At 48.4% G+C, this 27,062-nt stretch overlaps 12 protein-coding genes across 12 annotated transcripts; 7 read left to right on the forward strand and 5 right to left on the reverse strand.

Moving 5' to 3' along the window:
* Positions 1 to 122: 122 nt before the first annotated feature.
* LACBIDRAFT_297458 (uncharacterized protein) lies at positions 123 to 2,352 on the reverse strand (the record flags this gene model as incomplete). Its single annotated transcript, XM_001881186.1, has 10 exons — positions 123 to 206; positions 263 to 318; positions 384 to 521; positions 577 to 802; positions 859 to 1,588; positions 1,640 to 1,727; positions 1,775 to 1,828; positions 1,879 to 1,915; positions 1,969 to 2,231; positions 2,289 to 2,352. 10 exons carry the CDS (start codon positions 2,350 to 2,352, stop codon positions 123 to 125), a joined length of 1,740 nt encoding a protein of 579 aa, XP_001881221.1.
* A 2,436-nt stretch (positions 2,353 to 4,788) lies between these two features.
* Positions 4,789 to 6,341, reverse strand: LACBIDRAFT_235362 (uncharacterized protein; the record flags this gene model as incomplete). The annotated part of the gene is made up of 5 exons (XM_001881187.1): positions 4,789 to 4,806; positions 4,863 to 5,022; positions 5,425 to 5,672; positions 5,835 to 6,127; positions 6,260 to 6,341. 5 exons carry the CDS (start codon positions 6,339 to 6,341, stop codon positions 4,789 to 4,791), a joined length of 801 nt encoding a protein of 266 aa, XP_001881222.1.
* A 575-nt stretch (positions 6,342 to 6,916) lies between these two features.
* Positions 6,917 to 8,550, forward strand: LACBIDRAFT_174052 (uncharacterized protein). Its single transcript, XM_001880976.1, has 4 exons — positions 6,917 to 7,070; positions 7,121 to 7,412; positions 7,467 to 7,869; positions 7,968 to 8,550. Exons 1-4 carry the CDS (start codon positions 6,926 to 6,928, stop codon positions 8,262 to 8,264), a joined length of 1,137 nt encoding a protein of 378 aa, XP_001881011.1. The 5' UTR covers positions 6,917 to 6,925; the 3' UTR covers positions 8,265 to 8,550.
* Positions 8,551 to 10,337: 1,787 nt separating this feature from the next.
* Positions 10,338 to 10,885, forward strand: LACBIDRAFT_297463 (uncharacterized protein; the record flags this gene model as incomplete). The annotated part of the gene is made up of 1 exon (XM_001880977.1): positions 10,338 to 10,885. Exon 1 carries the CDS (start codon positions 10,694 to 10,696, stop codon positions 10,883 to 10,885), a length of 192 nt encoding a protein of 63 aa, XP_001881012.1. The 5' UTR covers positions 10,338 to 10,693.
* A 750-nt stretch (positions 10,886 to 11,635) lies between these two features.
* On the reverse strand, positions 11,636 to 13,009 carry LACBIDRAFT_327121 (uncharacterized protein; the record flags this gene model as incomplete). Its single annotated transcript, XM_001881188.1, has 5 exons — positions 11,636 to 11,800; positions 11,884 to 12,046; positions 12,339 to 12,479; positions 12,632 to 12,827; positions 12,952 to 13,009. 5 exons carry the CDS (start codon positions 13,007 to 13,009, stop codon positions 11,636 to 11,638), a joined length of 723 nt encoding a protein of 240 aa, XP_001881223.1.
* An 802-nt stretch (positions 13,010 to 13,811) lies between these two features.
* Positions 13,812 to 14,634, forward strand: LACBIDRAFT_160437 (uncharacterized protein; the record flags this gene model as incomplete). Its single annotated transcript, XM_001880978.1, has 3 exons — positions 13,812 to 14,097; positions 14,162 to 14,257; positions 14,315 to 14,634. Coding segments are annotated over 3 exons (702 nt in total), but the record flags the coding sequence as incomplete, so codon positions are not given.
* A 952-nt stretch (positions 14,635 to 15,586) lies between these two features.
* Positions 15,587 to 18,130, reverse strand: LACBIDRAFT_294296 (uncharacterized protein; the record flags this gene model as incomplete). The annotated part of the gene is made up of 5 exons (XM_001881189.1): positions 15,587 to 15,634; positions 15,704 to 17,179; positions 17,237 to 17,480; positions 17,533 to 17,912; positions 18,023 to 18,130. The coding sequence occupies 5 exons, from the start codon at positions 18,128 to 18,130 to the stop codon at positions 15,587 to 15,589; spliced, it is 2,256 nt and encodes a 751-aa protein (XP_001881224.1).
* Positions 18,131 to 18,416: 286 nt separating this feature from the next.
* Positions 18,417 to 20,217, forward strand: LACBIDRAFT_297466 (uncharacterized protein; the record flags this gene model as incomplete). The annotated part of the gene is made up of 6 exons (XM_001880979.1): positions 18,417 to 18,746; positions 18,806 to 19,232; positions 19,286 to 19,389; positions 19,438 to 19,537; positions 19,587 to 19,924; positions 19,978 to 20,217. The coding sequence occupies 6 exons, from the start codon at positions 18,417 to 18,419 to the stop codon at positions 20,215 to 20,217; spliced, it is 1,539 nt and encodes a 512-aa protein (XP_001881014.1).
* Positions 20,218 to 20,481: 264 nt separating this feature from the next.
* LACBIDRAFT_294297 (uncharacterized protein) lies at positions 20,482 to 21,491 on the reverse strand (the record flags this gene model as incomplete). The annotated part of the gene is made up of 6 exons (XM_001881190.1): positions 20,482 to 20,584; positions 20,640 to 20,805; positions 20,856 to 20,923; positions 20,977 to 21,111; positions 21,162 to 21,288; positions 21,354 to 21,491. The coding sequence occupies 6 exons, from the start codon at positions 21,489 to 21,491 to the stop codon at positions 20,568 to 20,570; spliced, it is 651 nt and encodes a 216-aa protein (XP_001881225.1). The 3' UTR covers positions 20,482 to 20,567.
* Positions 21,492 to 21,705: 214 nt separating this feature from the next.
* LACBIDRAFT_297468 (uncharacterized protein) lies at positions 21,706 to 22,657 on the forward strand. The gene is made up of 3 exons (XM_001880980.1): positions 21,706 to 21,744; positions 21,807 to 22,019; positions 22,070 to 22,657. The coding sequence occupies exons 1-3, from the start codon at positions 21,724 to 21,726 to the stop codon at positions 22,226 to 22,228; spliced, it is 393 nt and encodes a 130-aa protein (XP_001881015.1). The 5' UTR covers positions 21,706 to 21,723; the 3' UTR covers positions 22,229 to 22,657.
* A 171-nt stretch (positions 22,658 to 22,828) lies between these two features.
* LACBIDRAFT_297470 (uncharacterized protein) lies at positions 22,829 to 23,186 on the forward strand (the record flags this gene model as incomplete). The annotated part of the gene is made up of 3 exons (XM_001880981.1): positions 22,829 to 22,914; positions 22,987 to 23,089; positions 23,148 to 23,186. The coding sequence occupies 3 exons, from the start codon at positions 22,829 to 22,831 to the stop codon at positions 23,184 to 23,186; spliced, it is 228 nt and encodes a 75-aa protein (XP_001881016.1).
* A 1,178-nt stretch (positions 23,187 to 24,364) lies between these two features.
* Positions 24,365 to 25,925, forward strand: LACBIDRAFT_297471 (uncharacterized protein; the record flags this gene model as incomplete). Its single annotated transcript, XM_001880982.1, has 15 exons — positions 24,365 to 24,426; positions 24,478 to 24,556; positions 24,607 to 24,624; positions 24,678 to 24,781; positions 24,849 to 24,858; positions 24,910 to 24,927; positions 24,979 to 25,004; positions 25,058 to 25,175; positions 25,232 to 25,256; positions 25,310 to 25,321; positions 25,381 to 25,396; positions 25,452 to 25,491; positions 25,543 to 25,649; positions 25,697 to 25,774; positions 25,832 to 25,925. The coding sequence occupies 15 exons, from the start codon at positions 24,365 to 24,367 to the stop codon at positions 25,923 to 25,925; spliced, it is 807 nt and encodes a 268-aa protein (XP_001881017.1).
* Positions 25,926 to 27,062: the final 1,137 nt, after the last annotated feature.

Here is a 27,062-nt window from a genome sequence, read left to right on the forward strand (position 1 = left end):
TGAACCTACACACGATATACAAACAGCTACTGTATCTGGACGTCGACTGTCCAATGAGGATTTATAAACGATAACATGGAATAGCGAAAAGACAGCTAGGAGTTAAGTAAGAATCAAAGTGTTCAAGGTTTCCACATCTTTCCATGAATGAAACGCAGGAGTTCACTGTCGCTCACGTTGCGAAGGTCGATAGAACGATCAACATCCTGGAAGCACAAAAAGGGTCAAAGATCAGGATGCCTAAGTTACGCCCACAACTTACCGCATTTTGCGCAGCGCGGATCACTGCTTTTGCGATGTGAGCACTAATCTCTCTGACTGAAAAAGAAAAGAGTGACATGTCAGCATGACGCAGAGTATGACAGGAATAAAGCATGACATACTCCTTTCGATCCTGGGGTACAAGAGTCCAAGGGACCGTTCTTCATCCGTCAAAGAATCCGCCAATCCCAGAGACGAGGCCTTAACCATGCTGTCAGTAACGCTTGATACCCGAGCGAGGATAGCTCCCAAACCAAGACCTGAGCATTGAATTGCGATCAGCGACAGAAATTAGCCGTGCATGGGAAAACGAACCAGGGAAAATGTACATATTGTTTCCCTGCCCGGGGTACAGGGTTCTCCCCTCATACTGTTGCTGAGGGAACGGCGAGCCTGATGCGAACAGCACGGCACCTTGTGTGTGTTCAACTGCGTCCGCGAAAGAACACTCCGACAGCCTGACAGGATTCGAGAGAGGGAAGATGATCGGGCGAGGGTTGTTAGCGGCCATGGCTCGGATAACCTCGGGTGTAAATGCACCCTGAAAGTAAGTATGTCAGAATCGCAATAGGGACCGAGGCTGCTCTCAATGTTTACCGTTATAGTAGAGAGACCGAAAAGCGCAGTGGGTTTGACATAATCAATGATGTCCAGAATGTTTGTCATCGGAGGTCCACTGTAGTCGTCCCTAGAGAAGTCTGGTTTTGAAGATGAGTACATCCACGAAGGGAACAAGGAAAATGGCAGCATACATTTTTTGTACTCCGCTAGACGTCCACGAGCATTATAGACCAGGCCTTGCGAATCGATCAAATAAATTTGTTGACGAGCCTCCTCAGTCGACAGGCCTTGGAGGGTGAAGAAGCTCTGAAGCTGTATGGCAACACCAACGCCAGCTGACCCAGCGCCGAAAAAGAGAATACGATGAGATGTGAGAGGCCTTCCCGACGCGGCCGAAGCGATCTTGGCCGCATTAAGGAAGCCACTCAGAACGACAGCTCCGGTGCCTTGAATGTCATCGTTGAAGACCGCATACTTATTACGGTACCGGTCGAGATACTTGAATGCGTTGTCCGATGAGAAATCCTGATTGGGCATTAAATGTGGACACTGCAAACGAAGGATGTAGTCATAGCTAACCTCAAATTGAACCATCAGCTTAGGATATGCTCTAGACATTTCGTGCATAAATTCATCCATAAACTCTTCCATTTCCTTGTCTGATACACGCTGGTGGCGGTTTCCGAGGTAGAACGGGTCGTCCAAGAACTTTTGATTGTTTGTTCCAAGGTCAAGGCAAATGGGGATGGTAGACTCTGGGCGAATACTATCGGGAGTGAATTTAAGCAAAAAACGAGGCACACTACCGCATACATACCCAGCACCGGCAATGTACAAGGAGAGTTTTCCGATTGAAATCCCCATACCATTAACCCCAAGATCGCCCAAGCCGAGGATTCGTGAACCTGAGCAGAAATGAGGGAAAAGTTACTATGCTACAAGCTCGACATACCATCAGTGACGACACTGATACGAGCTTCGTCTAATTTTGGCCAATTGTTGAGAACTAAAAGGTTATCAGCGAACTTGACCTGTAAAGTATTCAAATGAGCTTACCACTACGAATGTTCCCCTTGTCTTTTATGGAAACATACTAGAACCTCGTTGTCAGTTCCTTGTCAATGTGACTGGTTGTGGGATACAGACGAGGCCCTCGGGGCGTCTATAAATATGTGAAAACTGCAGACATGCGTCTCCAACAGTTGGCGTGTAGATTATAGGCGTGATTTCAACCATGTTCTCTAAACATAATTTGTAAAAAATGGATGGATCCTCGTTCTTAAGATGCGACAGATAGATGTATTTTTCAATGCTCTTGTCCTTCGAGCGCAGCTGGGCCAGGCAACGCTGAGCGTGAATCGACGCGTTTAACGCCGGGGGAGTCAAACCTGGTTTGGGGGTCGCTGGCGCTAAATAGTGAATGGATTATGAGTACTTGTCTTTTTAAAGTAGGAGGGACAAGGCACATTGAGAGGCAATTTTAAGTTTCTGAACACCATTTGACCAATACGGAGTGAGAACGATAGTCATGGCGAAGGTGAGGAGAACGGGAAGAAACGAAGAAATGAAAATTTTTCTAGAGGAATGGCAGGGTTCGGGGAGCAAGTGAGGAGGCATGCGAGTCTACGTTCTTATTTATGTATTTTGAGTCAGGTCCACTCGGTCTTCCGTAGTATTTGTCGGATTCAACCGTATGTTGCCTTGACCTCGGTCTGCAGTCCCTGATCTTGATACGTGTTTCAGCGTTCCTTGTTTTTCCTCGGGAAGTGGATGGCCGATGTGCAGCAGTTAACACGAAAAACATTCACTGTGAAGCCATCATCGAATTAGGAAGGAGAGTGTGGTGGAAGCAGCTAGCAGACACGCGCTAAAGAAAGAGGACTCAGCGCTGTCCCGTTGAGCCACAACTTTCACGGAATTATCCCATCCCAAAGTTCCCACCTAGTAATCATTAATCAGGGCCGATTGTCAAGGAAATAGTCGTCCAGAGGGACTTCGATATCGACGATACGAGGTTGCTGGGTGTAGTACGGTGTACTGGTATCAGGTAGTATTACGACCTAATTTTGAACTTCTAACCTTGGCAATTATCCCCAAGCAAACCTTCGGTGTGCACGAGCATTGGGCGTTGATTGGGCGCTTCTTGGTCCTGGTCAACATCGTTATTTGCTTTTGTTGATGGGAAAAGTCTTGAGAATCCCGCTCATGTGGAACCTCCTTGAAGTCTTCATCAACGATATCAGTGCGTAACGGCTGAGCATGCCTGGTCTAGAATCCTTATTATCTCATCTCTGCTTCAGACGTCTTACTCCGAAGCCTTATCCGCTTCGTAGACACGTGCTGCTGCTCCGAATACTTACCTGCTGGTCAGTGGTGATGACAGTGGCCCCATGCCATGCTGCCATGCGTGCTTGTTTAACTCTAACTAACAGGTACGAGGCAAACCCTTTACCTGTCGTACCCGTGGTCATCGTAACTAGTTTTTCAGGATGTTCGGCGCGCTACTGCGAAAGCTTTGATCACATGGTATTTGTATCAATGAAAACCTCGCTGAACACCAGGAGGGCAGCCACCACCCGGCTTTTTCTTCGCTGTGGTGTCGGATCTTTCCGCTGTCCTGTACACCAGGGGCAGAAGAAAAAAAAGTTGTCGAAGTTTGTGAAAGATGCAGACTAGAGCGTTCCTCTTCTTGAAGTCACAAGGTTGTTTTCAACGTGTCTCGTGTCTGGGCTGATCTTAACGGACAGCATCCCGTCCATCTTAGCTACATGAGATGTCTTTCTGGGCTGCTCTTGTCTAGCAAATTTCTCGGCCACCAGTTGGCCACCATTGCCTCCATCGTTCGGGCCAACACTTGCTTCAATATCACACGACTTACCTCTCAAAGATCAGGATTCCTTAATTTTTCATCCAACTCGAATTGCTTGTCCCGCTGGAAAGTATTGTAAATTTTAAAACACTGCTGGACGGATCAAAAGTGTTCCTTCTGATGAAGGACCTTATTCCCCCCGACCTTCTTTCTGAATCTCGGTCTCGGGCCGTATACCCACTGCTGCCATGCATGACTAGTCTCGTTTTCGGGTTCTTCCAGGAGCTTTGTAACATAAGGTGAGAGGGGGGGCTGTTGTTGAGATCTGCTCGCCTGTTTAACTGCACTGTGGAAGCAAGCCTGTCTACCTATGGAATATTCGTCACTGTCTCACTACTGGAGCCTGGTCTCAATCCACCACCAAGTGGTTCACGTTACCTCTAGTGCGTGCACCTACTTTTTGCTGGACGTATTACGCAGTAATGTGCAAAAGGTCTCTAAATATACATTGTGAGCTCGGTTATGCCGCACAAGTCAAATATATATGCTTTATTTCACTGCTATCGTATGTGCCCCAATCTTATGATCGTATCTGCCTGTTCTCTTCGACCAACATCAGCATCGGTGCAACACCTTCCTTCTCCAACGTTCGAGCTCACAATTCACAGAATATATCTACATTTGGGACATTCCATCACAATGATGGATTATCTGACGACGCCGTGATAACCCACCGTCAATCCTCCTTATCATAAACACCATAAATGACCACCATGAGCAAGAATCAAAGCGATGGAGTCAAACCAGGCGCGGCCCGACCGCACTGCCGGCCCACGAGCCCTCTTCACCTTCTCGTCATAATAAAAAATCTCGTTCGGCCAATGTTGTCTGTCGCTCGGTGATCTCCTACTTACTTTCCCCCCCGATTGTCTTCCAGAAGGCCAACGAGGCCTCCGCACGACGGAAACAATTTTTTATCCCTTCTGAGGAGCCTTTTTTTTTTTGGATATTTGATCGGCGATAAAAACATACATGAGGAATCGGTAAATAAGTGCGGTCCGGGACTACATCCCGAGTCCTATACATATGATACACCCACAAGAAGAAAGTTAATACCCCGCTTTTGGAAGTGGGCACTCCAATGAGACTCGTGTCGATCACCGGCCCATCCAGCCCTGAAGAAGCAGAATTAGCGTCGGTGCACCAGTTTTTGGGATACAAAGGCACGCACTCCATCGACGACGAGCAATTCACCACAAACATATTGGCTTGCTGGGCTCGCGAGGAACACGATCGGACCTGCAAAGTCTTTGGGCTGTCCCCATCGTCCTGCAGGGATACGTTCCGAAATCTGGCGCAGCCGTGTGGGGTCCGCCAAAAGTTTTTCGTTCCTGAAGGTCAAAATGATGTCAGGACAAAGCAAGCAACAAATAGGGCGCAACGTTGAAGGGAGGATTAAATGATGGGCGAGCTTCAAGGTGTGATAGAATATTCAGGGAGAGTCAATAGAGTTAGAGTGGAAACATGTCGTCGGGGTTGCATTCGACAACGAGAATGAATGATGCGAGATTAAATGAAGGAGATAAGGGGCCTAGCGCGACGCCGCGGACTCTCAACAAATGAGTGTGGGATCGAAACGAGAAGAAGCGCTGGATGTCGTCAATGACATTGAACGATACACAGAATTACAATTATCCAAAAACGGATGTTTCCATGAAACGCGTTCAAAAGGAATTGAAAATGTTGAAATGGTGCTGAAATAACACGGAAATTAAAGTTAGACGTAGACTCACATGTCGGTCGCGATGTACCCTGGGCATATTCCATTTACTTGAACGTTTTGAGAACTCCATTCGTTCGCAAGAGCTTTTGTGAGCTGGCCAAGAGCTCCTTTCGCCGCCGCGTATGCCGGAACGGTCAAACCGCCTTGGAATGTGAGTAGGGAGCAGAAATTGATGATCTTGCCTCGGCGGAGGGGAACCATGTGCTGGCCAGCAGCTTGTGACAATAGCCAGACGGACTTGAGGTTCACATTAAGGACCTGAAAGAAGTATCGAAGATCAGATTTGTTTGTAAAATTAAGGACACGACGTTAAAAACGAGGGAGGACGGCAAAACACGATGTTTAGAGAAGCGGATGTAGAATTGTTACACAGAATGGGGAGAGCAAAAGAACGAAAAGGTACGAATATCGTTTACTTACATCATCCCAATCACTTTCGGGGAAGGCCACAGCTGGAGACCTCCGTTGAATTCCAGCACAATTGACAAGGATATGGATTTGGCCGCCCATAACATCGAGAGCCTTCTGGAAGAGGCCTTTGACGGCGTCGAGGTCGTCTAAATTACAGTAAACAACCTCTGCGGTGGCGCCTAGCGCGCGAATGGCGTTGAGGGTCTCGTGATTAGGGGGTGTGCTTTCCGAAGGTTGGCGCTGAACCAGGCAAACGGAAGCTCCGGCCTCGGCGAGCGCTATCGCGCATGCGGCGCCAATGCCTGAACAAATGGGGACCAGGGTTCAAAAAAAAAGATTACGACAGAAGATGAGATGAAGAAGAGCGTTGAATCGATGAACGATCGGCCCAGCTGAGAAGCCATTGACAGTGTTGGAAGGACGCGTGTACGGACCTCTAGTTGCACCTGTGATGAGCGCAGTCTGGCCTTTGAGCGAAAAGAGGGCAGAAGCAGGGATGGCAGGCGATGGGTCCATGGTGATAAGAAAGGGTAGGAGCTTGGGGCTGCTTGGGGTAGAAATCGTTGTCCGGTCTTAACTTGCCAGGGTCGGACCGACGACACCAACCGCGCCGAGACGACAGGGGTTTAAGTTGGGTTTACCGTTGACCACTGGCACAACAATATTCCCTCCGTTTGCAGGACATCATTCTTGCCCAACGGAGCTCGCTCCGCCCCTCCGAATCGAGAGGCAAAGTAGAAAAAAAGGGAGTTTCGGGGAATGAAGGATGAATGGGCTGAAAAAGGAAATGGATGCTGCTGATTATTATTAATTTGTATTAATTAATATGTAAAAAGATCTGTGGCTGAAAGAGGGGGGGCAGGCAGTGCCCGATCGCGCATCTGTGACAGATCTCGACACACCCCACCCGGATTTGGGCAACAGATCGTCACAGCGCCTACGGGTCGTCGGACCGCGGGTAGATCTCCTGTCTGTCACGCCAGTCACAAACATGGGGTTACTTTCGTCACAGCATTTGAATCCACTCCTCCACAAAATTCGACTATTTATACCGGCATGAAGGCCCTGCGACACTCACCCTTTTTTCGTAACTACCCACAATGTCTCCCGTAGCCCTTCCTTCACAGAACGCCGCCGTCCTCCACGGTCCCAGGGATCTTCGCATCGAGGACCGCACCCTCTGGCCACCGGCGCCCACCCAGGTCCAGGTCGCTGTTGCCTCCACTGGTCTCTGCGGTAGCGATCGTACGTTCAATTTAAATTTCCCTGCGGGCAAAGCTTCACACAGTTTATAGTTCACTACTATATGCACGGTCGCAACGGTGACTTCGCTGTGCGTGCACCTCTCGTCCTTGGCCATGAAGCTGCCGGAGTCGTTACCGCCATCGGCGCAGGCGTCAACAACTTCACCGTTGGTCAGCGCGTTGCGATAGAAGCTGGTGTGTTTTGTCGCACCTGCAGTTATTGCGAGAAAGGACGGTACAATCTTTGCAAAAGCATGCGCTTCTGCAGCAGCGCTGCCGTCTACCCTCACGCGGATGGTACCCTCCAAACGCGTATGAACCACCCCGCCTACGTTTTGCACCAGTACGTATTACATCCAATCGCCTGCTGACGTCTCTGACCAACGCTCTCGCTCAGTCTGCCAGATTCTTGCACTTTTGAGCAAGCCGCACTCGCAGAGCCCCTGTCTGTCCTCATCCACGCTACCCGCCGCGCGAACCTTACCGCTGGTCAAACCGTCCTTGTCTTCGGTGTTGGCGCCATTGGCCTTCTTGCTTGTGCCGTCGCCAAATCAATGGGCGCATCCCGCATTGTTGCCATCGACATCAATCAACCACGACTCGACTTTGCAAAAGACAACGGCTTCGCCTCTCAGGTCTTCTGCCTCCCTATGGCCGACAAAGCCAAGACCTCGGACGAACAACTCCGTCGCGCAAAGGAGACCGCACAGTTGGCTCTCTCCACATTCGAGGCGAAGGACGGCTTCGATGTCGTTTTTGAATGCACAGGCGCCGAACCAGCCATCCAGACCTCAGTCCATGTAAGTTCCCTGATCTCGTGATCTCATTCTGCCCTTCTTTTTCCTCGCTGTTTTCTTTCGTTCAGGTTACTGATCATCTCGTTATCCCTTTCTAACAGGCCGCAATCGCCGGCGGCAAGGTCATGCTCATTGGCATGGGCTCCCGCAACGTTATGCTACCCCTCTCTAGTGCCGCTCTTCGCGAAGTCGATATCCAGGGCTCGTTCCGCTACGCAAACACATACCCAGCGGCCCTGGAGCTCCTATCATCGGGAAAGCTGGAGAACGTTGAGAAACTCATCACGCACCGTTTCCCACTGGAAGATACAAAATCTGCATTTGAGCTCCTGGCTCGGGGGAAGGACGAAGATGGGAAGATGGTGCTCAAGGTGATGATTGAATCTAACCCCTCATGAGTCGGACACAGGATTTCATCTCCCCTTACTCTATCTTACACCCCCGCCCATACTGGCACTCACCGTACTTTCGAGCACGATATCCCTAATCTTATCTGACACTCTCATCTGGGCCATCTGTCTGCATATCACATCCTCTCCCTCTCCCTCACGATGGAACATCATTAACATATAGAGCTTGGGTGTTGTGTGTACCATCTCTTCTCCGTAGCATTGTTTCATCATTTCAGTATATCATCTCATGGGCCATTTGTATTTTTACAACAATGAAAAGCTGTCCCCAAGCACCTTCTCGCGCTTTTTTTCGACACAAGATCAATATTCGACCTTTATCAAAACCTCTTGTTTGTCCATGCCTGGTTGTTGTTTGCTGAAAGTGAGAATTTCAAACTCGAAATCTTCCTTTGATTGGCCAATGTTCCCCGTAACCTCCTTGGAGGTAACTTTCAGGCATTGCAGGACATTTCCGATTACTTCCATTGGCGCTAGCGTGAAGCCAGGTGACAACGTCCACGCAACAAATTTTCCAATTCGCAAGTCATTGGGGCAGCATCGGAGTGTGCCGGTCTTTCAGGTCAGCCATGGCGAACAACTTGAACACCGAATTTGCAGATGATTGCTTCATCGCTGGCATCGCAATCACACACGGATAAAAATCTCACTGGCTGCGAATCTGAATTGAACCGCCCCATGGGTACGATCCTAGCGATGTTCTGTCATCCAATAAACAACTTGACATTCATCTAGATTCTAGAACTAGCGAGACGCCGTTACGATTCATTGAAGCTGGAACGTCGAGATTGACACCGGTTGCATTGTCCCGACCCTTACAAACCTTCTACGAACCTGCCAATTAACCAGCTACTAATTCTGATCGCTCTCAGGCCAGGCAACGACAACAGAACCCGCTCTTTCTAAAAGAGTAAGCTCAAGGCTCGCGACGAAAGCACTTTACACGAGTATAGCTAGCTCAAAAAGTTTTGCATTGCCAGCGACAGAGTGTATACGTCGGGGATCGTGGACATCAGGTAACGCGCCGCTTTGTGTGCATCGTGCCGTCGGTTTTTTCCCCGAGTCGATCCTGAATTTAATTTCCCTCCTAGCAGAATCGACAGTTGCATTCGAGAAACAGGTCTGCGGCACTTTTCAGGACCTTGTCACCTCCCCACAAATAGTCACTGCTTATCATCACCCTCTCATCAGCCCTGGTACCTTGGGGATGAATACTTTCAACCCTTCACTATAACCCTTCGCGGATGTTCACCTCTCAACTTCCGTCGCATCCGAGCCCAGTGAATACTTTCTACGTGGGTGAGAGTGCGGGGAAGGAGGGAGCATGTCACTGAACCTACCACTCGGAAAGCGGTACGCGGTGTATTGGTTTGCACGCAATCTGCTGATTCGTGAAGCTTCTTCGATGCTGTGAAGCCCGCGTGGTGCAAAGGCAAGTATACGGCTATGTAGATGATTGATCATGATGGCTCTCAACGCAGGGACGGGGTATCAGAGCCCGAAGTTTCGGCCGGATGAATTATGGGGACCTGTGGAGGCAGGTGGAGGCTTGTGCAAGGGAGTCCCAAGTCACATGTGCTGTGTCAAGACCACAGACTTACTTCTCTCATCCTTCTGGTGAATTGTGTCGCACTTGGTGCTCTCCATGTCAATCGCCATATTGCTACGGAAAAACGTCAAAAGTTTGTAAGCCAGCGTTGTTGACGGCTGCGAGGTTAAGTCCTTACCTGAGCGCAGCCACTAGCCAACCCCGAAGATCCAGACAAGGGAACTCAAAAACTCCATATGTCAAACAAGGCTATTGCTCCGCGCTAATATGTCGATCTGATCGGTGGTGAGCATTTATGAAGAGAGGCTTTCCCCCCGATATTGTTTTCTCTGATCAATCGGCCTAAGCGAACGTATGTGTGGTTCATGCATATGTCTTAATGATCTTTTACCATGTCCTACAGCTACAAAGTCGCACACAAGGGATTGTGGCGCGTCCATTTCCCCAAACTTCAACACATGCGAGAGGTGGTCACTTGATGAAAAGTTGAGGGAGACCCCGTTGAAGCGACAAAGTCAAACAAACGATTTTTATTTGACGCCAGACTCGGGGTTTTGGGATAGGATGAGAAAGGTATGTAGACTCTTCGTAAAAGTAGCAAGGACGCTCCAATCGGGTGGCACATGATCCGCGACATCTCATCTATGAAAGTCTCGCGACCGAAGCCGATGATTGTGGTTTGCGATCCAAATGACCTCCGAAATGAAGCAACTGCCTTCAATTCGGAACCAGAGTTTTAGCCATGAATGACGAAAGTATCATCTCCGTCGCCAGGTGAGAAAGTGAAGGAAAACTTCTTCGCAGGCCAGGAAGCATTCAAGCCAGGTGATCTGACCATGATTTAACCTATGACCGTAATGACGACCGCATGACGTCGGACCTGCCTCCTGGAGCACATGGTAAAGAGATAAGGCACGAGGCGAAGGTGACTTGCCGCATGGCAGGTCACAGAACCCCCTGGACGCCATTAACAAGCATGATGAGCGATTATCAATTGCAAGTCCAGGCCAAGACAGCGGCAAAAAGAGATACAGGCCATTCCGGACATAATCGGGGGTAACTTCAAGATAAAAGTAGAGAAAGAAACGTGCTGAAACGTGGCGGACTGAGGCCGAGAAACAATTCAAGGACACGTACAGATCAGGTGGCTCATACAAAGTGTTGGGCACATTCGTCTGACTTTTAAAGAAAAGAGAAGAGTAAATGATCGGAAAGAAGCTGTTTTGGAAAAGTGCGTACTTTCAAGCACCTCTTGTGGAGAATTCGGCAAATTGGCCTCCAGAAGCTTTATGTTCTCTTTTTTAACATCCTTCTTGCCGTTGTTCTTCGCCTTGATGATTTAAGGTCCTATGGACTTGATCTGACTTTACCCAGCTCCAACACTGGCGACTTCCAGAATTTAGAAAGAAACTGTAAAATCGCATTCCCGTGTGAATCCCGTCAACAAAAGTAGACACCGTTGATATGATGAAAGCCGAACTTGCCTTCCATCAACGATAACAACTCCCTTGATGTTCAAATCGAAGAGCACAACACCGGGAGGGCCGGAGACAACTACTATCACTTGTGGGAACTTTGCAAAGGCATCAACTTTGCAAAAACCGTTTCATTGAGATAGCTAGGATACATAGACTAGATGTATGACTACCTGAAGTGTAGTTTTATAAAAATATGTCCTTTGTAGAAGCAACTCGGGGCAGAATACTGTCAATGAAACGGATTTGCAAAGTTGATGTTCTTGCAAATTTCCCACCAGTGATAGTATTGGAGCGCTGGCAGACGAAGTAATTGGCGGCTCTTACGACTCATCTTAGATAAACACGATCATGACTCGACCGTGGAGCCAAACATCAACAGGTTTTTCCAATTGAGTAGCAAGTTCTGGTTCAGAGAGTTCGCTGATACCACCTGCTTCAGGATAAGCTGGGAAAGAGGGCCGACCCTTATGCTGTCGTGCCCAACCCTGCTTGGGAAACTGAAATCCTCTTGAATCGACTTGCAGGCGGGCGTTACCTCATGCACGGAGATGATGAAAAAGATAAGGGCCACCGCACTCACGATGGATGAAGCCACTGTTTGTAACGACGGATGAATCGAAGTTCCGAAAGCGAAAGATGGAGTCTGACCGCACATAGGCAATATGGGTAAAACTGTCACCACTATTGAGGCCTTTGATAGATATCCTGACTGAGCGGGCCGAGCCGGGGTGTGAGCGAACGTCCTGCCGCGGTCGATTGTGTTCTCCCAATATTTTCAATGGCAACTTGGAGGCCCCTACGTTGTTCAAAAAAGTTCGAATGTTGAAATCCGCGAAACTGCCACAAGCCATAAGCTAAGCCTTTCCTCCCGTTCGCCGGATAGGTGCAAAAACTTCCGTTGACGGGGGGCAATGAAGATTGAAGGCAGGGTAGAAAAAACATCGGATTGGCAGGGGCGACAAAAGTAACATGTTCCGGAGTTGACTACAAGAAGCTCCCGTTGGTGCATGTAGGTGCTGGAGCTTATTGGCGTACGGAATCGCAGTCGCCACATCCAGTCTCACTTCATTCGTACCGGGACGAATAACAGCACACCAGGAAGCTTCGTAAGTCGGGGTTATGGAGAGATGCAGATCCGGAAAGTGAGCGATATGCAAGCTGAGGCCAGGGTTACGGCTATGTTCAAGATGACATCCAAGGATGAAGCGTGAAGGCTGACCACAATTGTTTTTCAGGCACGGTGTGGCGAAAACGATGGGTTGTCAAAATAGCGAAGACTACTGCGAAGTTGCCCATAATATAACTCCAGCCGGCGGTACCCCAGCTACAGCTGGGGAAGCGTCAAACGGAATGTGTGGTCGGAAGCTTGGTCGCGAATCCGCGTGCCAAAAGCTCGGAAGCTACGACAAGGATTATGGGTGGCTGGCCATTGATAAGCATTCTCCGAAACTTTGAATTTGAATTCGGAACCTGCGACACGAGGCCTAGTCCAATGCAAGGTTTCCTCAAAGTCCTTGACACAACCTTGACACGCATTTTGCTAAACTTCACTATGGCCCGAGAACTCGGCGGGTTGTAAAAACCCCGACGCGACGTAAACGACTGCAGGGCCAATTAACTCCATCGAAGAGCGGCGTAGGATACTTACAACGGGTCATTGTAACACCTGATGTCTTCTCCGTTGTAAATACAGCCCTGTGATACATGCCAGTTAACTTTTTTGAGAAGACACCATACGGACGTAAGACATAGCCTGCGTCAACAGCTTTATTGATGTGGTTGGCTTGAGACTTGAGACTTGATTATCTTGAAGCCATTTGGAACCGTGGAGCAGCCCATAAAATGACAGATCAGTGATTTCGCACAGTTCTGTCTTGCTGGAGTATCGTAAGTTTCGCCCGAGGGTCTGGTCCACGAAATAAACGTTAGGCGAGGCGTGGAATCTAACAAGCGCCATAACTCACGTTTCGCTTGATAGCCCAGTCCGCCGATGTGAAGCAAACCCTGACATCCTGAGGCTCTGCCCTCTTTCGTCCGCTCGTTGGGCTCGTGACACAACTCAATGGAAGGGTGTGTCGCAGCCACAATCAAGGTTAAACGAACAAGGTCGGAACTCACATCCCAAGGTAGAAAAGACTTGAGGATAGGTGACTTGACTCGGACGAAACGTCAAGCTCTGTGTTCCGAGCTTGAGTTCCGACATGGCCACATGAAACGACGGCCAGGAAAACTCCCAGCCGAACGAAGTAGGTTATCTAGGTGTGGCGTCGTCGGGTTCAGGTTGTGGTTGGTATCAGGTCCCGTAGCGTCTTTGAATGTCGTGATGGACCTTTCCGAAGTACTTCTGAAGCAGATACGTTGCGATCGGTTCTGTACGACTTTTTGAAGTTGAAAAGCGAGATCTAGGTGGTACATAGCCACTGTTGTTGGTGGTTGATATGGAAGTTGTGTGATCATTCTAAGTTCCACAGTACCACCACTGTATCTCCCAACGTTGCCTGGACTAGTATGCCCTCGTTGGACTTGAGATATATAGCGGCACCTATGGTCAAGCAAGCGGATGGCCCATTTCGCTTGCTTGTGCGCAAATACGGGGCAAGCCTGACATACACACAGATGCTCCTTCCCGACAGAATTCTAAACGATCAAGATTACCTGGAGTATCATTTGCGAGACCTGTCGATTGCTTCTGATGACGGTCTTGAACGTCCCGTTGTAATCCAACTCTGTGGGCATGATCCCCAAACTATCGTGAAGGCTGGTCGTAAACTGCAAGGACACTGTGACGCGATAGGTACGTGTTTAATGTATCTTCTGGCGATTTTTTCAGGTTAGAGATGGACCTTGAAGTACTCTAGACCTAAATCTCGGCTGTCCTCAAGAATCAGCTCGCGATGGGCATTTTGGCGCTTATCTTTTAGGACAAAAAAATTGGCCACTCGTCGAAGAGATCGGTGGGTGTCCCCGTCAAATCGTGATTTCATTCACTGGAATTAATATCAACGAAAAAGTGTCTGCAATGTCCAGTTCTTTTTCTGTGCCTGTGACAGCGAAATTGAGGCTCTGTCAACCATCTCACGCAACGCTAGACCTTTCTCAACGTCTGGAAGCGTGTGGTGTATCCTGGGTTACTCTTCACGCACGCAACGTTTCGGCTCGGCGGAGAAGACAAGGTTCTGCGAATCTCGACGAGGTCAAGAGACTCAAAGGCAACTTGCAAGTTCCGGTCGTTAGCAACGGAAACGTCCGTGAGTTTTCTGACTTGCTGGCAAACACGGAGTACACTGGAGCCGATGGTGTTATGGTGGGGGAAACTCTACTTGGGAACCCATGGTAAGCAGTCCTGGTTTTCTTCGAGATCTTCCAAATTAATTGGAAGCATTCTGATCTGCTCTATCCAGCCTGTTCGCGGGCACCGTCCCTGATCCCGTCAAGATATCTTTGGAGTATTTGGATCTTTCCAAAAAATTCTTTGAAACTATCGAAATTGCTACCGTTCAAACACACATACGGCATTTCGTGGGGTTTCAATGGTATGCCCTTAATTTCCGGTCTACGGGAATTTCAGTCTTACAATCCTTGCATGTTCTGATAGCAGTCGGCGATCTTGGTTCCCGCGGTTCAGGGCCGCTTTAGGAGCAACCAAGAGCCTAGAAGAGGTAGAAAATCTCTTAAGAATCAAGGTCGAGCGGTGGCGTGGTACGCGTACGAAGCATTTGCGCTCTATTGTGGGCGGAGAAGAAGATAACGAAGACAGCAGTGATGATGAGGAGAGCGATAAGCAAGCCCGACCAGGGTCTGCTGGAGATTTCATTGATTTGTCTTTACTCATTTGAACAGGGGTTCTCAGAGGCTTCATCTCCTTCTCTGTATCGAGGAATCATCTTGCGTTAGGATAGGAACTACATCCATCGGAAAATTCTATTGATCTCGCTGATGCATTTTGTTAGTGTGGTGAGGCTGCTTGAGGCTGTCAGGCAAGCCTAGTGCTGCGTAAAATTACGTTGCGACTAATTCCCCATGGCACCATGACACTTTGCAACGTGCAATTAATTGTGGCGGTCTCGACACCGACATGAAAACTCCCTGCAGGGTCTTCTGCTAAATCCTCCACAATCACCAAGAATCACCATCGATATTGTTGTTGAATTCCAACTATTACACTTGTACGTATATTTTTTTTTAGGAAAGCGCATCTACAACATACATACTCCATAAATGTAGCACCCCATTACTGATCAGTGTCAAAAGAGGAAAGCAGGGGGAAAGTGAATTCGGGTCCACTACATCATTAGCACATCGACACGTTTGAGTTTCCCCGCCTGTCCGCGCTGAAAAGAGAAAAAAAGGGTTCAGTTCCAACTCTAAACATGGGAAAAGCGCAATAAGGGAGGACTGACTTTCAGAAGAAGCATTCGACAATCATCCATCATCACATCTGTCACTTCAAACGTCTGTTCGCTGACAACCTCCACGTAAGGCAGCGAGCTAATGATATCCTTCGTGAACACACCCTTGACGGGTGTCGTCGAGGGTTCAGTTACCAGTCGTGGTTGACGCCAGCGCGCTCTGTGCTTCCCTTTGTCTGTTGTCGAGCCCTCTTGGGCGTCTAATTGAGCAGCTTGCGACAGGGAGTAAGGGTTGAAATCCCTGATACGCAAAAAACGCCGTTGTTCAGGACGAGCGGGCTCTCCGTCCTCTGCTTCCAGATCCAAATCTGGGTGTGCTGCTATCGGTCCCTCGTCCGAAAGTGATGATGATGATGATGGGGAGGGAGCATGTCCGTTCGTTTGAGCAGCGTGCCCGTTCAACGCAGGTTGTTCACTACCTACCTCAGCTCCGTCTCCAGCGGGCGAAGGTCCTTTCCCTCCATGCAGATTCGGCCATTTTGCAACACTCACGCTCTCCACGGTCCGAAGTCCATAGATCGCATGTTGCCAGTCCGTACTTAGGCATTCCTCAAACCAGCGTGTATTTTGTGGGCCCCAGACCTCCCAGGGTATAGTAACATTCATGTTATGGCTTGTGGCGGAGTGTCGAAAGGGGCCTTGTCTTCGAGGAGCAGGCGCAGGTACAGGCGCCGTTAGAGGGGCTAGGGTCACACCTGGGTTTGGGAACGGGTAGTGGGTTGCCCCGTTTACCTGAGATAGATCGATGGTGGAGGAGAAACTGGGAAATGGGGGATATATCGGGGTTGTAAAGATTTGTTGTATGGATGACGAGGACGGGGAGGGGCCAATGATCGGAATAAGCGAGGATGTCGACGAGGAAGGGGTGGAGCTTGACGGAAGCCCATATATTGGAATATCAATGGAAGAGAGGCCATTTGATGACGCCGCGGAGCTCGAGGACGCACTCGATTCGCTGTCGGTGGTAGGTGAGGGTGAGCCTTGAGGTTGTGCTGGGAATCTCGGTCCGATGGTGAATCTGGGTTCCGAACCCATGTAAGTGGGTGGGGGTTGTATCTGGAACCATTCTTCAGGTGGATTGAGGAGTGTGGCGATGTTCAGGAAGAACACAAATGAGTGAACGTGATGATTTTCTTCGGCCGCGGGATTGAAAATATACAAACAGCATGCATGAACACGTTCCTCTGGGCGAGGGTAGTATAATTGCTTGCCAGTAAGATTGTCGGATGAAGATGCACGAGGTATGTAACCAGGTGCAGGGTTGCTGCTCATCGAGATATACCAATACATGTAACCGTCCGAGAGCTGAGGAAATGCAAATGTGTTGCGCATGATGGGAGTAGTGCTGCAGAAGAGGGGGTCTTCAAAGTTGTAAACTTCAAATCGGCCCGTAGGCCTCACGAGGAGGAACGCGTTGTGCGTCAGGAAGGTAAAATCGTCGATTCCGGATAGTCTGGACATTTTGCACTAAAACTCCGAATAAATAACATGTACTTATTCAATGAAGCAGGCAATTAAGCTCACCGAAAATTGTGGGCTATGTTCCCAGTTCCATATTTCGAGATGGGCGCCAGCGCTGTCCAGGACTTCTTTGATCAGCAAGGCAACAAGATCTCCTGCCACCTGCACACGAACAGCTGCAATGACTTCTGACGGTGGGGGGGGTGCTGAGGGTTTGACGAGGCATGGAAGCACGGACAACGGAGATTTGGGGTGTGGCAGATTCGTTGTGATCGAACGAATATGTAGTTCGTAAACAAACTTTGATCTGTTTTTGCTCAATTAAGCGGTAGAATGTGAAGTCTGTGGAGGGAACGTACTCTGGTGGCGCAAGGGCGACAAGGACGAGGAGATCCTGTGAAGGATCCATCGTAAAATCGATGATATTAACATCCCCCATTGCGTGAGTCCACGTTTTGAGGTTTGGGGGGTCCATTGGTGTATCTGACGAGGGAAGTTCCAGGAAGGAAATAGATGCTGTGACCCTACTGTCATCTTCCCGCCCATTTCCGTACAAGCCACCAACAAACTCATACACCGAACCAGTGGGTGGGAGTTTGAGAGTATGTCTCTGTTTCCACTCCATAAACCTCCATGCTCGCTCTCGTTCTCTGAGAAGCTGGAGGCGGGTCGAGAACGGCGGGGAGGCCGAGGCTGGCAGCAACGAAACTAATCGGTGCTTGGCCAATTCAATGGAAAACTGAAGGCGTGAAGAGTCGCCTACAACTTTTCTGAGGTATTTCGTGACCTGATCGATGATGGTAAACCAAGGAGAAAATTTGCTGTGATGTGAAAAGAAACATAGCGTACCAAGGTGCACTGAACGAGATCGGGGATTTCAAGGTTGTCAAGAATATAGCATATAAGCTCGACTGGTAAGTTCAGGAGGTGGATTGGTCTCAATAGAGAACGAATCATGGTGTAATTAACTCCTGGAGTGGGGGGGACAAGGGCTTAAATAGACAAGCACCCTGAGGTCGAGGAATATAACACGACGGTATTATGAATGAGGTTTCCAAGGGATTTGAATAATGTTGTGGAGGGCAGTGTCAGAATTACCGCACAAGTGACAAAGGATCCCTGTGGTGGTCGTTGCTCAAAACGATGGCCTTCAGAACTCATCACGTGCATTCACTCAGGGAACTTCACACTCCAGTGACGCCGAACAATCCATTGGCTTAATTATTGCCACGTTCAAGCAAAAATGCCCACCAATGGCACGCCCAATTCCCCTCCAATACCCTCTCATTCTCCTTCAAATTCCATATCTACAAAGGAGTCGCGCCTATCCATAGATAGCGAGCGCAGTGTCTCCAACAGTGCGCCTCCCACACTCCCAAATGGTGTGAATGGTCACACCTTATCTAACGGGAAGCAAAACGAGGATGACGACGGAGATCTGGTCGAACGCTTGCAACGCGAGCTTGAGCAGACGAGGGAGGAAAAGGAGACGTTGGCAACTCAATACCGCAATCTTCTTGCAAAGTTGACACAGATGAGAACAACCCTCGGCAATAAACTGAAGCAAGACGCCGTATGACGATTTTGAACACCTGTTTTTTTATCACAGCTGATGCTGTTTTGTCCCCACAGGAAGAATTAGACCGGAGGGAACAGCTCATTCAACAACTAACCACGCAGAATGAGGACCTTCTTTCAACTGTCGAAACGCTCAAGCAGGAACTTATCGATTCACATGAAGAAGCCGACCGTGCGCAAATTGAACTGGACGCCATGCGTAATCGAGCTCTGCACGAAAACGCGCAAGAGGCTCTTATCCGCGAACGAGAATTGCGTGAAGCTCAGACAGAATTGGAGCGATGTCGAATGGAACGGGACGAGTGGGAACGAACAGCACTGCATGAGAAGGTTATATCAGACGACCTCAAGTCGACTGCGGAGACCCTGACGAGGGACTTGGAGCTGGAGATAGAGGCAAGGGAGAGGGAGGCCGACCAATTGGTTTTGGAAAGACAAAAGTCGGAAAACTTGCAGTCTGTACTGCAGGACTTCCAATCCGGTGGGCAAGATAATATATCATTAATACGGCATGATGAATTGATGGTTTAACAGACAAGGACCGTGAACTGCGGCAAGCTGTCAAGGATTATGAGTCGCAAGTAGTGCAGACAACGCAATTACTAGCGGAGTTCAAGCATCGTGCCCTTACAGCTGAGGTAAATTCGCACTGTGTTGTTCAAGCACGCTGACTGAATCCAACGCAGCTACAACTTGAAGAATCGAATACGAATATTATACGTACACAAGAGCTGGAAAAAGAAGTCAAAGAGAAGACTTTCTTAATTGGAAAATTACGACATGAAGGTACTATCCCCGTTCCCACAAGCGCTTCACTCTAACGCCTCCCTAACAGCTGTAATACTTAATGAACACCTAATGGAAGCTCTTCGTCGTCTACGGCGCAACTCCACTGATACCAACGTCGATAGACGGCTCGTCACGAATGTCCTTCTCTCTTTCCTCAACACCCCCCGAGCAGATGGAAAGCGCTTTGAAATGCTTTCCCTATTATCCTCCATTCTCTCCTGGTCAGAACAAGAACGAGAAAAGGCCGGCCTACAGCGCTCAAGCTCGTTTCTAAATTCAACCATCGCCTCCCCACCTTCATCGTCGTTCTGGAGTCGTTCAGTATCAGCATCGGGTTCCCCCGCTGGAAAAGCGGGAGAACTGGAAAAGTCGGATGAGACAGAGGTATAGAAGATTTTCTCTTGCCCCTGGATATATACTGATTAGGAAACTTGTAGTCTTTCTCAAGGCTATGGGTCGAGTTTCTCCTGACCGAAGCGGCTGCTGGCGATACTCCATCACGCTCGGCTAGCAACACTTCTTTACCTGGAAGTCCAACGGTATCATCACATTTAATGACACCAACCAAGGGCGGGCGAAGACTATCATCTTTCAGCTCAGCTGGCATGGCAAGCTCACCGTCGTTACTTCAACCGCCACCGTCGAGGAAAGGCAAGGAGAAGGCTCCTGATTCGTGATTGGTTGTCGGGTTTTTCGCTATTTGAACACTGTCTTTTTCCTTTCGCTCTTCTTTTGCATTCGCATTGCATGTTCGTATGTATTTTGTCGTTTTCCATGGCAATAATATTTTGGAAGCACAGTTTTGTATATTATTTACCTCTACCCTTTTATCAACACCTGAGTCTGCACTGAATCACAAGAGAATTGAGGGTTCGAAAAGAGGATTTCAAGGCAGTCATCTTCGTCTTCATCGAGAAGGCGGTCCCGTTCACACAAGATGTGCAGAAAGGACGGAAGGACTTGCAAGACGCGTGTGGGGTTATACATTGCAGTGGTTATAAATATGGAGCCAGAGAAAACCCATATATCAGTCGTAGTCGCCTCCTGCCACGAAGTTGTTAGTTCAAGAGAAAACGAGCCAAAGTAGCGATCAACATACCTCCTCCACCATCGTCGCCCCCTCCTCCTCCAAGGTCATCCACATCATCCCCTTCGCCATTATCGAAGTAGTTTTCAGCATAATCGTTGTCATACTCTTCATCAACATCATAGTCAGATCCATCTGCCTGTGAGCCGATGTCTGAACGCTCCTCGGATGACTTCTCCTGTTGAAAGAACAATGAGTTTGTGATAAGATTAAGAGTGGTAGACGAACCTCCTCTACGTCATCTGCCAAGTCATCTAGGTTCAAGTGGACTTTGCTGGGGCCACTCTTTGTGGCGGCTGCAAAGGAACGGTTGATCAGAAAATGAAAAGAAAAGTCAAGGAAACCCTACCTTTTCTTCTTCTCTTAGGGTTGAAGTAGTCTTCGAAGATCTCCGTTGGAAAGAATGGTGCATGGAGATCTTTTCGTTTTAGAGTCGGCTGGGTGCTGCTCGAGGGCCGATACTTATCAGAATAACGTGGTAATTCTGGATGTGCACATTCATGATCTGAAATTTCTGTCCAAGCATTTTCTTACCTGTAGATTTTGTTTTCTCCACAATGTAATACTGTGAAGTCCTGAGGCGGGCGGCCATTCCTAATTGGAGCTCAGCAATTTTCTTCTCCTCATCTGAAGGTTCTGTGAATACCGGTACGCGCATCGGCTGTATCCCAGAAAATTCTGGTCAATAAATGAATTGTTTCATAGAAGAGGTATTCGACAACACACAGGGTAGAGCTCTGTCGCCTCCCTGGACAAGTTTTGTAGGTCTGCGAACGTCAAACCCATCGGTGGGGGATTATTGGCACCCCCAAAGCCCCCTCGACCGCCTCCTCGACCGCCACGACCACCACCGCCACGAGACATCGTTGAGAGAAGGGATGAAGAGGGCGCTTATTGAACAATGAGTCACTCTTGCGAAAAGGGAACAAAAGCGGAGTGTGTGGATATTTGAGCTCCGACCCCTCTTAAAGCCACAGCATTCTTTTGCTTGCCCAGCCTGCCCTTCGTCTCCAACCACCACCGTCAAGCCTCCGACCGCCCTTCACGACTCTTTCGCCACCGTCATCTTTCCACTTCGACGACTTCGACATCTACCATGGATAAATCCCTTGACGACGTCAGTTTGCCCTTTTTGCTGTTGTGCCACGAAAAGCCCATTGTCTCACAAATTATAAACAGATCATCTCCGCCAAGCCTAAGACTGGTCGTCGTGGTGCAGCTCGTCGCCCTAGCGCCCGCGCTCAAGTCCTTGGTTCGACAGCTGTTTCACCTGTGCAGCGTGCCCGTGCTGCGAACATAGCCGCGTCCAGAACCGCCAAGGCCGTAGTTCCAGCATCGACCAAAATCATTGTTTCCAACCTTCCCGTTGACGTGAATGAGACTCAAATCAAGGTTTGTTCGCATCTTCATGTTCTGGTCACCTTTCTCTAACGTTTCCTTAGGAACTCTTCACTACGACTGTCGGCCCCCTCCGAGATGTGACGCTTCATTACGACGCTGGAGGTCGCTCCAAAGGTGTTGCGTCGGTCCAGTTTTCGAACAAGGGTGATGGCGAAGTCGCTTATCAACAATACAACAACCGCCTCATCGATGGAAGTTAGTATCGCGTCTCATCATTTCGTACCGTTCTTGCCCATGGAAGAGCAATCTCTTCTTGTAACCTTCCAAGTTTCAGAGGATTCGTTGGCTCCCTGTCTCTGTCGGATATGCTGGCCACTCGAAATCTCAACAGTTATTGGAAGGGTTGGCTGTGGAAGAGAGGAGCCCGCTGGGCCATTGGAGAGACCGTGGGCCAGGTGGCCATGCGTCCGTCGTAGGCCTGTGGACCTTGGGTGCCTTACTAGCCCAGGTTCATCAACATTCTCAGGTCTGATCAACCTGTAGAATCGGCTGCATTCATGTGGCGACTGATGATGGCAGTCCGTGAAACGACGTATTCCATGGTTTGGTGTGGGGAGTTCTTGTGTTGCGCGTATCGGCCTCGGTTATTCGGACAAGACCCAGGTATAGCAAGCACTGCAAATTGACAGAGACAAAGCTACGAACCTTGGTAACAAGTTGGCTACCGGAATTGTTCAACGTTCATTCTTGCTTGTTCATATATTTTCCTTGGTCTTCCTATTGCCCCCTACCCTGAACAGCGCGACTAATGATTCCTCCGCTCTTTTCCCCAAATCTGTCACGACTATTCAGAACGTCCCATGAAGATCGAAATCGTTGTCGACCCACGGCCGGCTTCACTGGTTTCTCGTGTCGCACCTGCCCCCGCTGCCGCCCAACCCGCGAGGTTAGTCTCGTTTGCGCCCAATGGGCGCCTTTTGGCCCGATCAACCCTCTCATCTCGTTTTATCTAATCAAGGACTGCCACCACCGCTCGAGGAAGACCCCGGAGAGGACGTGGAGGTGCCCGGAAGGCAGAGAGGACGCCTAAGACGGCTGCAGACCTTGATGCTGAGATGGAGGTACATGCTCCTGGTTTTGTTATACTTCTCGTTACTCACCATCGCACCTTTGGTTTAGGATTACACCGCGACCAACGCACCCGCTGCAGCTACCTAATTGGTTCTTGTTTCATTTATAATCTTGTCGTAGTGGTACCGTGTAATTCTGCCCCCTCTCTCAGCTCTAGCAATCCCTATTTTTGTTTGTCTCCATACCCCCACTATTTATGTCTTGACCACATCACGCAAACGAAACAAAAAATTCTCCATCATTCCGCACTGCTTTTGCCCCCTTTTTTTCATACCATCGGGTTCCTTAAAGGCTCTGCCTTGGTAGTGAGTCTAAAATTTACAAGAAGGATCGTTACAGAAACTGCGGTCTACATAGTACAAGGACCCCTGAAAATACCCTTGGAACCCAGATCCCAATCCAGATAAAAATTCTGAAAAAATTTTGAAAACCCATAGCACTGTCCGGATAGAATTTGGGCCATTTTGGCTGGAACCCGGAGGCAGATTTCCGGATAGAAATTGGGCTGACCCACCGAACCCAGAGCCACTTCCGGATAAAAATTCGCGCAGGTGGGGATCCGAACTCAAGACATATTGAATGTGAACGTCATCAACTAATCCAATAACATTTTAACCACTACACCAAGTGAACATAATATTAGTTTTTCACTTTGACCATCTTACACCATCGATATTTGCATTTCTCTGCACTCTCAAATATGCCTCAGAGGGGCCAAAAAATGGGCACAATTTCGTGTATTTTAGTGTTTTGTTATCTGAGATGCTTGTAGGATGCCTATTAGGGCTCCAGAGGAGACGCCGAGCATGAAATTGGTGTTTTAAAGCGAAAATAGGTGTTTTTAAGCGAAAATATGGTGTTTTCAAAAGAAAAAAAAGCGAAAATAGAGGTTTTGGGTAACCCAGATCCGCGTCCGGATAAATTTTGCCCATACCTGGACCCAGATCCACCATCCGGATAGAAATTGTCCAAAACTGTCCGGATAAAAATTCCAAAAATTTCGACTTTTTGGATCTGGGTTCCAAGGGTACTTTCAGGGGTCCTATAGTACATGATAGGTTCTACCGATAGCTCGTTACAAGAAGCCATCTTGGCGGTAGACCCCTGACCAACCACTTTCGCTATGCACGGTGCCTGGTGCCAGGGCCATTGAGAGGCTGAATTCAACTGACCCTTCCCCAGGGCAGTCCCACCCAGTTTTTCAAAGCCTTGATGCTCCCTTCCCAACATTCATTCCCACTGGCAACTTCTTCATCACTCAGGCTATGAGTGCAGCATCCGATGCAGCACTTGGTTCTACGTTATTTGGGGGGATGATTGCAAGCGCGTTCGTAGCTTTTTCTGGCCTCATCCTCGCTAATAACTTGCTCTTCCACAGGATGTACGGCGTGTTGATATGCCAGACGGCATGGTACTACAGAGCCTTTCCTAAGGACCCCGCATATCTGAAAATATTGGTGAGTTCTTCCGGTAGTCGTTCGATCTCTCCTGATTCTGACATTCATAGATTGCGGTTTTATGTGTCGTACGAGTAATTTCCCTATGATCAAACGTCAAGCTAAACGATTCCCAACGTAGTCAGAAACTGTCGGCCTTGTGCTTGATTATAGGTCGCTATGGTACTATTTCATTCAGCGGGGAATCGGCGTCGACTTTATGACCTTGATCACTTGCAATTACTGGTCCGTTATGTGGAGTTGGCCGATCATTGACAATGAACTAAACTGTCTTTTTATATCGGAATACTAGGGCTGCCGCGGTCAGTACGAACTTTTTGATTGATGGTCCAGTTGACTTCACTTCGATTTAGGCCTTTTTCATTCCAACCGTAAGTTGTGAATTTGATCTCTCAGCTCAATGTTTTGACAAGTATGTCTAGGAATTGACCTGCTTCCTCACCGAAATGTACGCCTAATTTCGATCTAGTCATCCACTTCTTATGATTTGTGACGCTATAGCCTCTTCATCAAGCGGATGTGGTCTTGTAAATTCACATTTTCTTTTCAAATTCATAGCCCATCTCATCTTTGGAATGTAGTGTCGAAGCAGAGGTATTTCAAGATTGGCTTTGTAGTGGTAAGTTCCCGTTTGTGATGAGCGACACCCGGTCTTGGTATTCATGTCATGAATAGTTGGCTCCTTTTTTTGTTGGCTGGGGTACATCGTGCTGCTTTGGATACGATCACTGCGGCTAACTATTCCTGTTGCAGGTTTTACTATCAGTAAGCCTGGTTGAATTCATGATCCAACTCGAACTTAGGATCTGTTCTTTCACCCATAGACTTTGTTCAGAATGCGTGCGTCGGATGCTGTTATGTTTGAAGCAAATTGCACGCTCAACTATTTTTCTAGGCAAAGATATTACTGCTTCCCGGAGCGAAAAGCCAGCAACGTACGTTTCTTATACATTGCAGGTGGGCCGTTTTTGAACTAATTCGGCTAGTTTTCCCTTCTCATGTCCTTTGGGCTGAGGATTCTTTCGAGCGGCGTGGTAACTGGCACCATGTGCCTTTTGTTATATCAGCAGGCTTCCCCCTTGACTACAAGTCGGTGAGTAGATCCCTTCATGTTTTTGTGTGTATGCTAACTCCACCAAGCATGATTCAAACTCAGAGGATCATAAGCATCGTGAAATCTCTCATCATAGGTTCGTTGTCGACAGGGTTATTAATGTGGTTCGTGCACCTTACGACTTTCTCTCACCTATGGCTTCTGACCGTCCTTCCTCTTAGGCTCACTGCACTCGCATTTATGATAAGCGTCAGTTCAGCTCTTCACCCATTTGGGGATGATCCTAAGATATTCGTTGCTTCTAGTACGTTGTGATTCCGGATAGCCCCATTCCCTTTGGGATCTACAATGTCAGAGGAAGTTGTAAGGAACCTCTTTTTCAAAGCCATATTTACAATTCACAAATGTTTCTGCAGTTTTCGCCAATGCAGTCCTTGTATCGTACGTTCAACTGGATATCTGTTCCTGATATCCCTCTAATCATTGCGTGTAGACTGAATGACAGGGGTAGATTCCGTCGGATTTTGTCAGTCGATCGCTTTGCAAAACTCGGTTGTGTTTCCTTCGACCCTTGATTCCTCCCGCATCAATCGCACCACGGAGGAGTAGTCCACGGCGTATTGTTGGGAAGTCTATGTACCCAAACGCAGGAATCCAATAACATGTAAATTACCTCACGAAGTAAAATGGCAGTCTCATATACATCGATTGACGCCAGGTGTGATGTTCGGCTTTTGGTCTCTGTCCGCCAAACCACCTTCATGATTTGCGACACAAAGGGTGAACATATCCCAAGGATTATAAGGGCAATCGGTATCTTTCACTGCATCTGGCGACTTTTTCTTGAGGTTTTGCATGCACGAGATCACACCGTTGTCGTTGTGGTATTCACGCCAACAGACCATGAAATCTATCTCTACAACTTGTTCTCCTTTATTCAGATATCATGGAAGCCGAGGTGTCGTGAGTAGGGTCCATGAAGATGAAGATATGTGCATACAAATGCAGCTTTATCGTATTGATGTACCAATGGTATCACCCCGGTCATAACAACCAATGTACTGCACATCCAGATCAATTCGATGCAGTTCCTCAATTCTTTCATCTACACGCGAAAACCCATCAGCTCCACTCAAGAGGAACAAAAGAGCGGGAACACGCACATTTTAATAGTCCGATCACTAAGAACTTTATCAACCACGAAGTCCACCCAATACACCTCGTCCGTATGTCCCGGAAGGTCAGTCTTAATCTGATACGTCTTCAAATCCCATATCTACCACCCCAAAAATCCATCATCAGAAATTGCAGTCAATTCCACGAAGGGAGTACAACAAACCTTGAGCGTACTATCCTTGTTATCAATATAAATCAACAACAGACTATCAGCACTCCACGCAAGCCGGTGCACAGCGCCTACATGGCCTCGAAGCCTAGTGACAAACTTGCTCG

This window comes from Laccaria bicolor, genomic scaffold (genome assembly GCF_000143565.1).
Source record: "Laccaria bicolor S238N-H82 LACBIscaffold_12 genomic scaffold, whole genome shotgun sequence".
In the NCBI taxonomy this organism is placed as follows: Eukaryota; Fungi; Basidiomycota; class Agaricomycetes; order Agaricales; family Hydnangiaceae; genus Laccaria; species Laccaria bicolor.

Coding starts and splice junctions, on each gene's coding strand:
- LACBIDRAFT_174052 (XM_001880976.1), top strand. CDS start 6,926: ATGTCTCCCGTAGCCCTTCCTTCACAGAACGCCGCCGTCCTCCACGGT. Junction 7,071..7,120: donor TGGTCTCTGCGGTAGCGATC/GTACGTTCAATT, acceptor CACAGTTTATAG/TTCACTACTATATGCACGGT. Junction 7,413..7,466: donor CCCGCCTACGTTTTGCACCA/GTACGTATTACA, acceptor GCTCTCGCTCAG/TCTGCCAGATTCTTGCACTT.
- LACBIDRAFT_297468 (XM_001880980.1), top strand. CDS start 21,724: ATGGATAAATCCCTTGACGAC. Junction 21,745..21,806: donor TGGATAAATCCCTTGACGAC/GTCAGTTTGCCC, acceptor AATTATAAACAG/ATCATCTCCGCCAAGCCTAA. Junction 22,020..22,069: donor TGAATGAGACTCAAATCAAG/GTTTGTTCGCAT, acceptor ACGTTTCCTTAG/GAACTCTTCACTACGACTGT.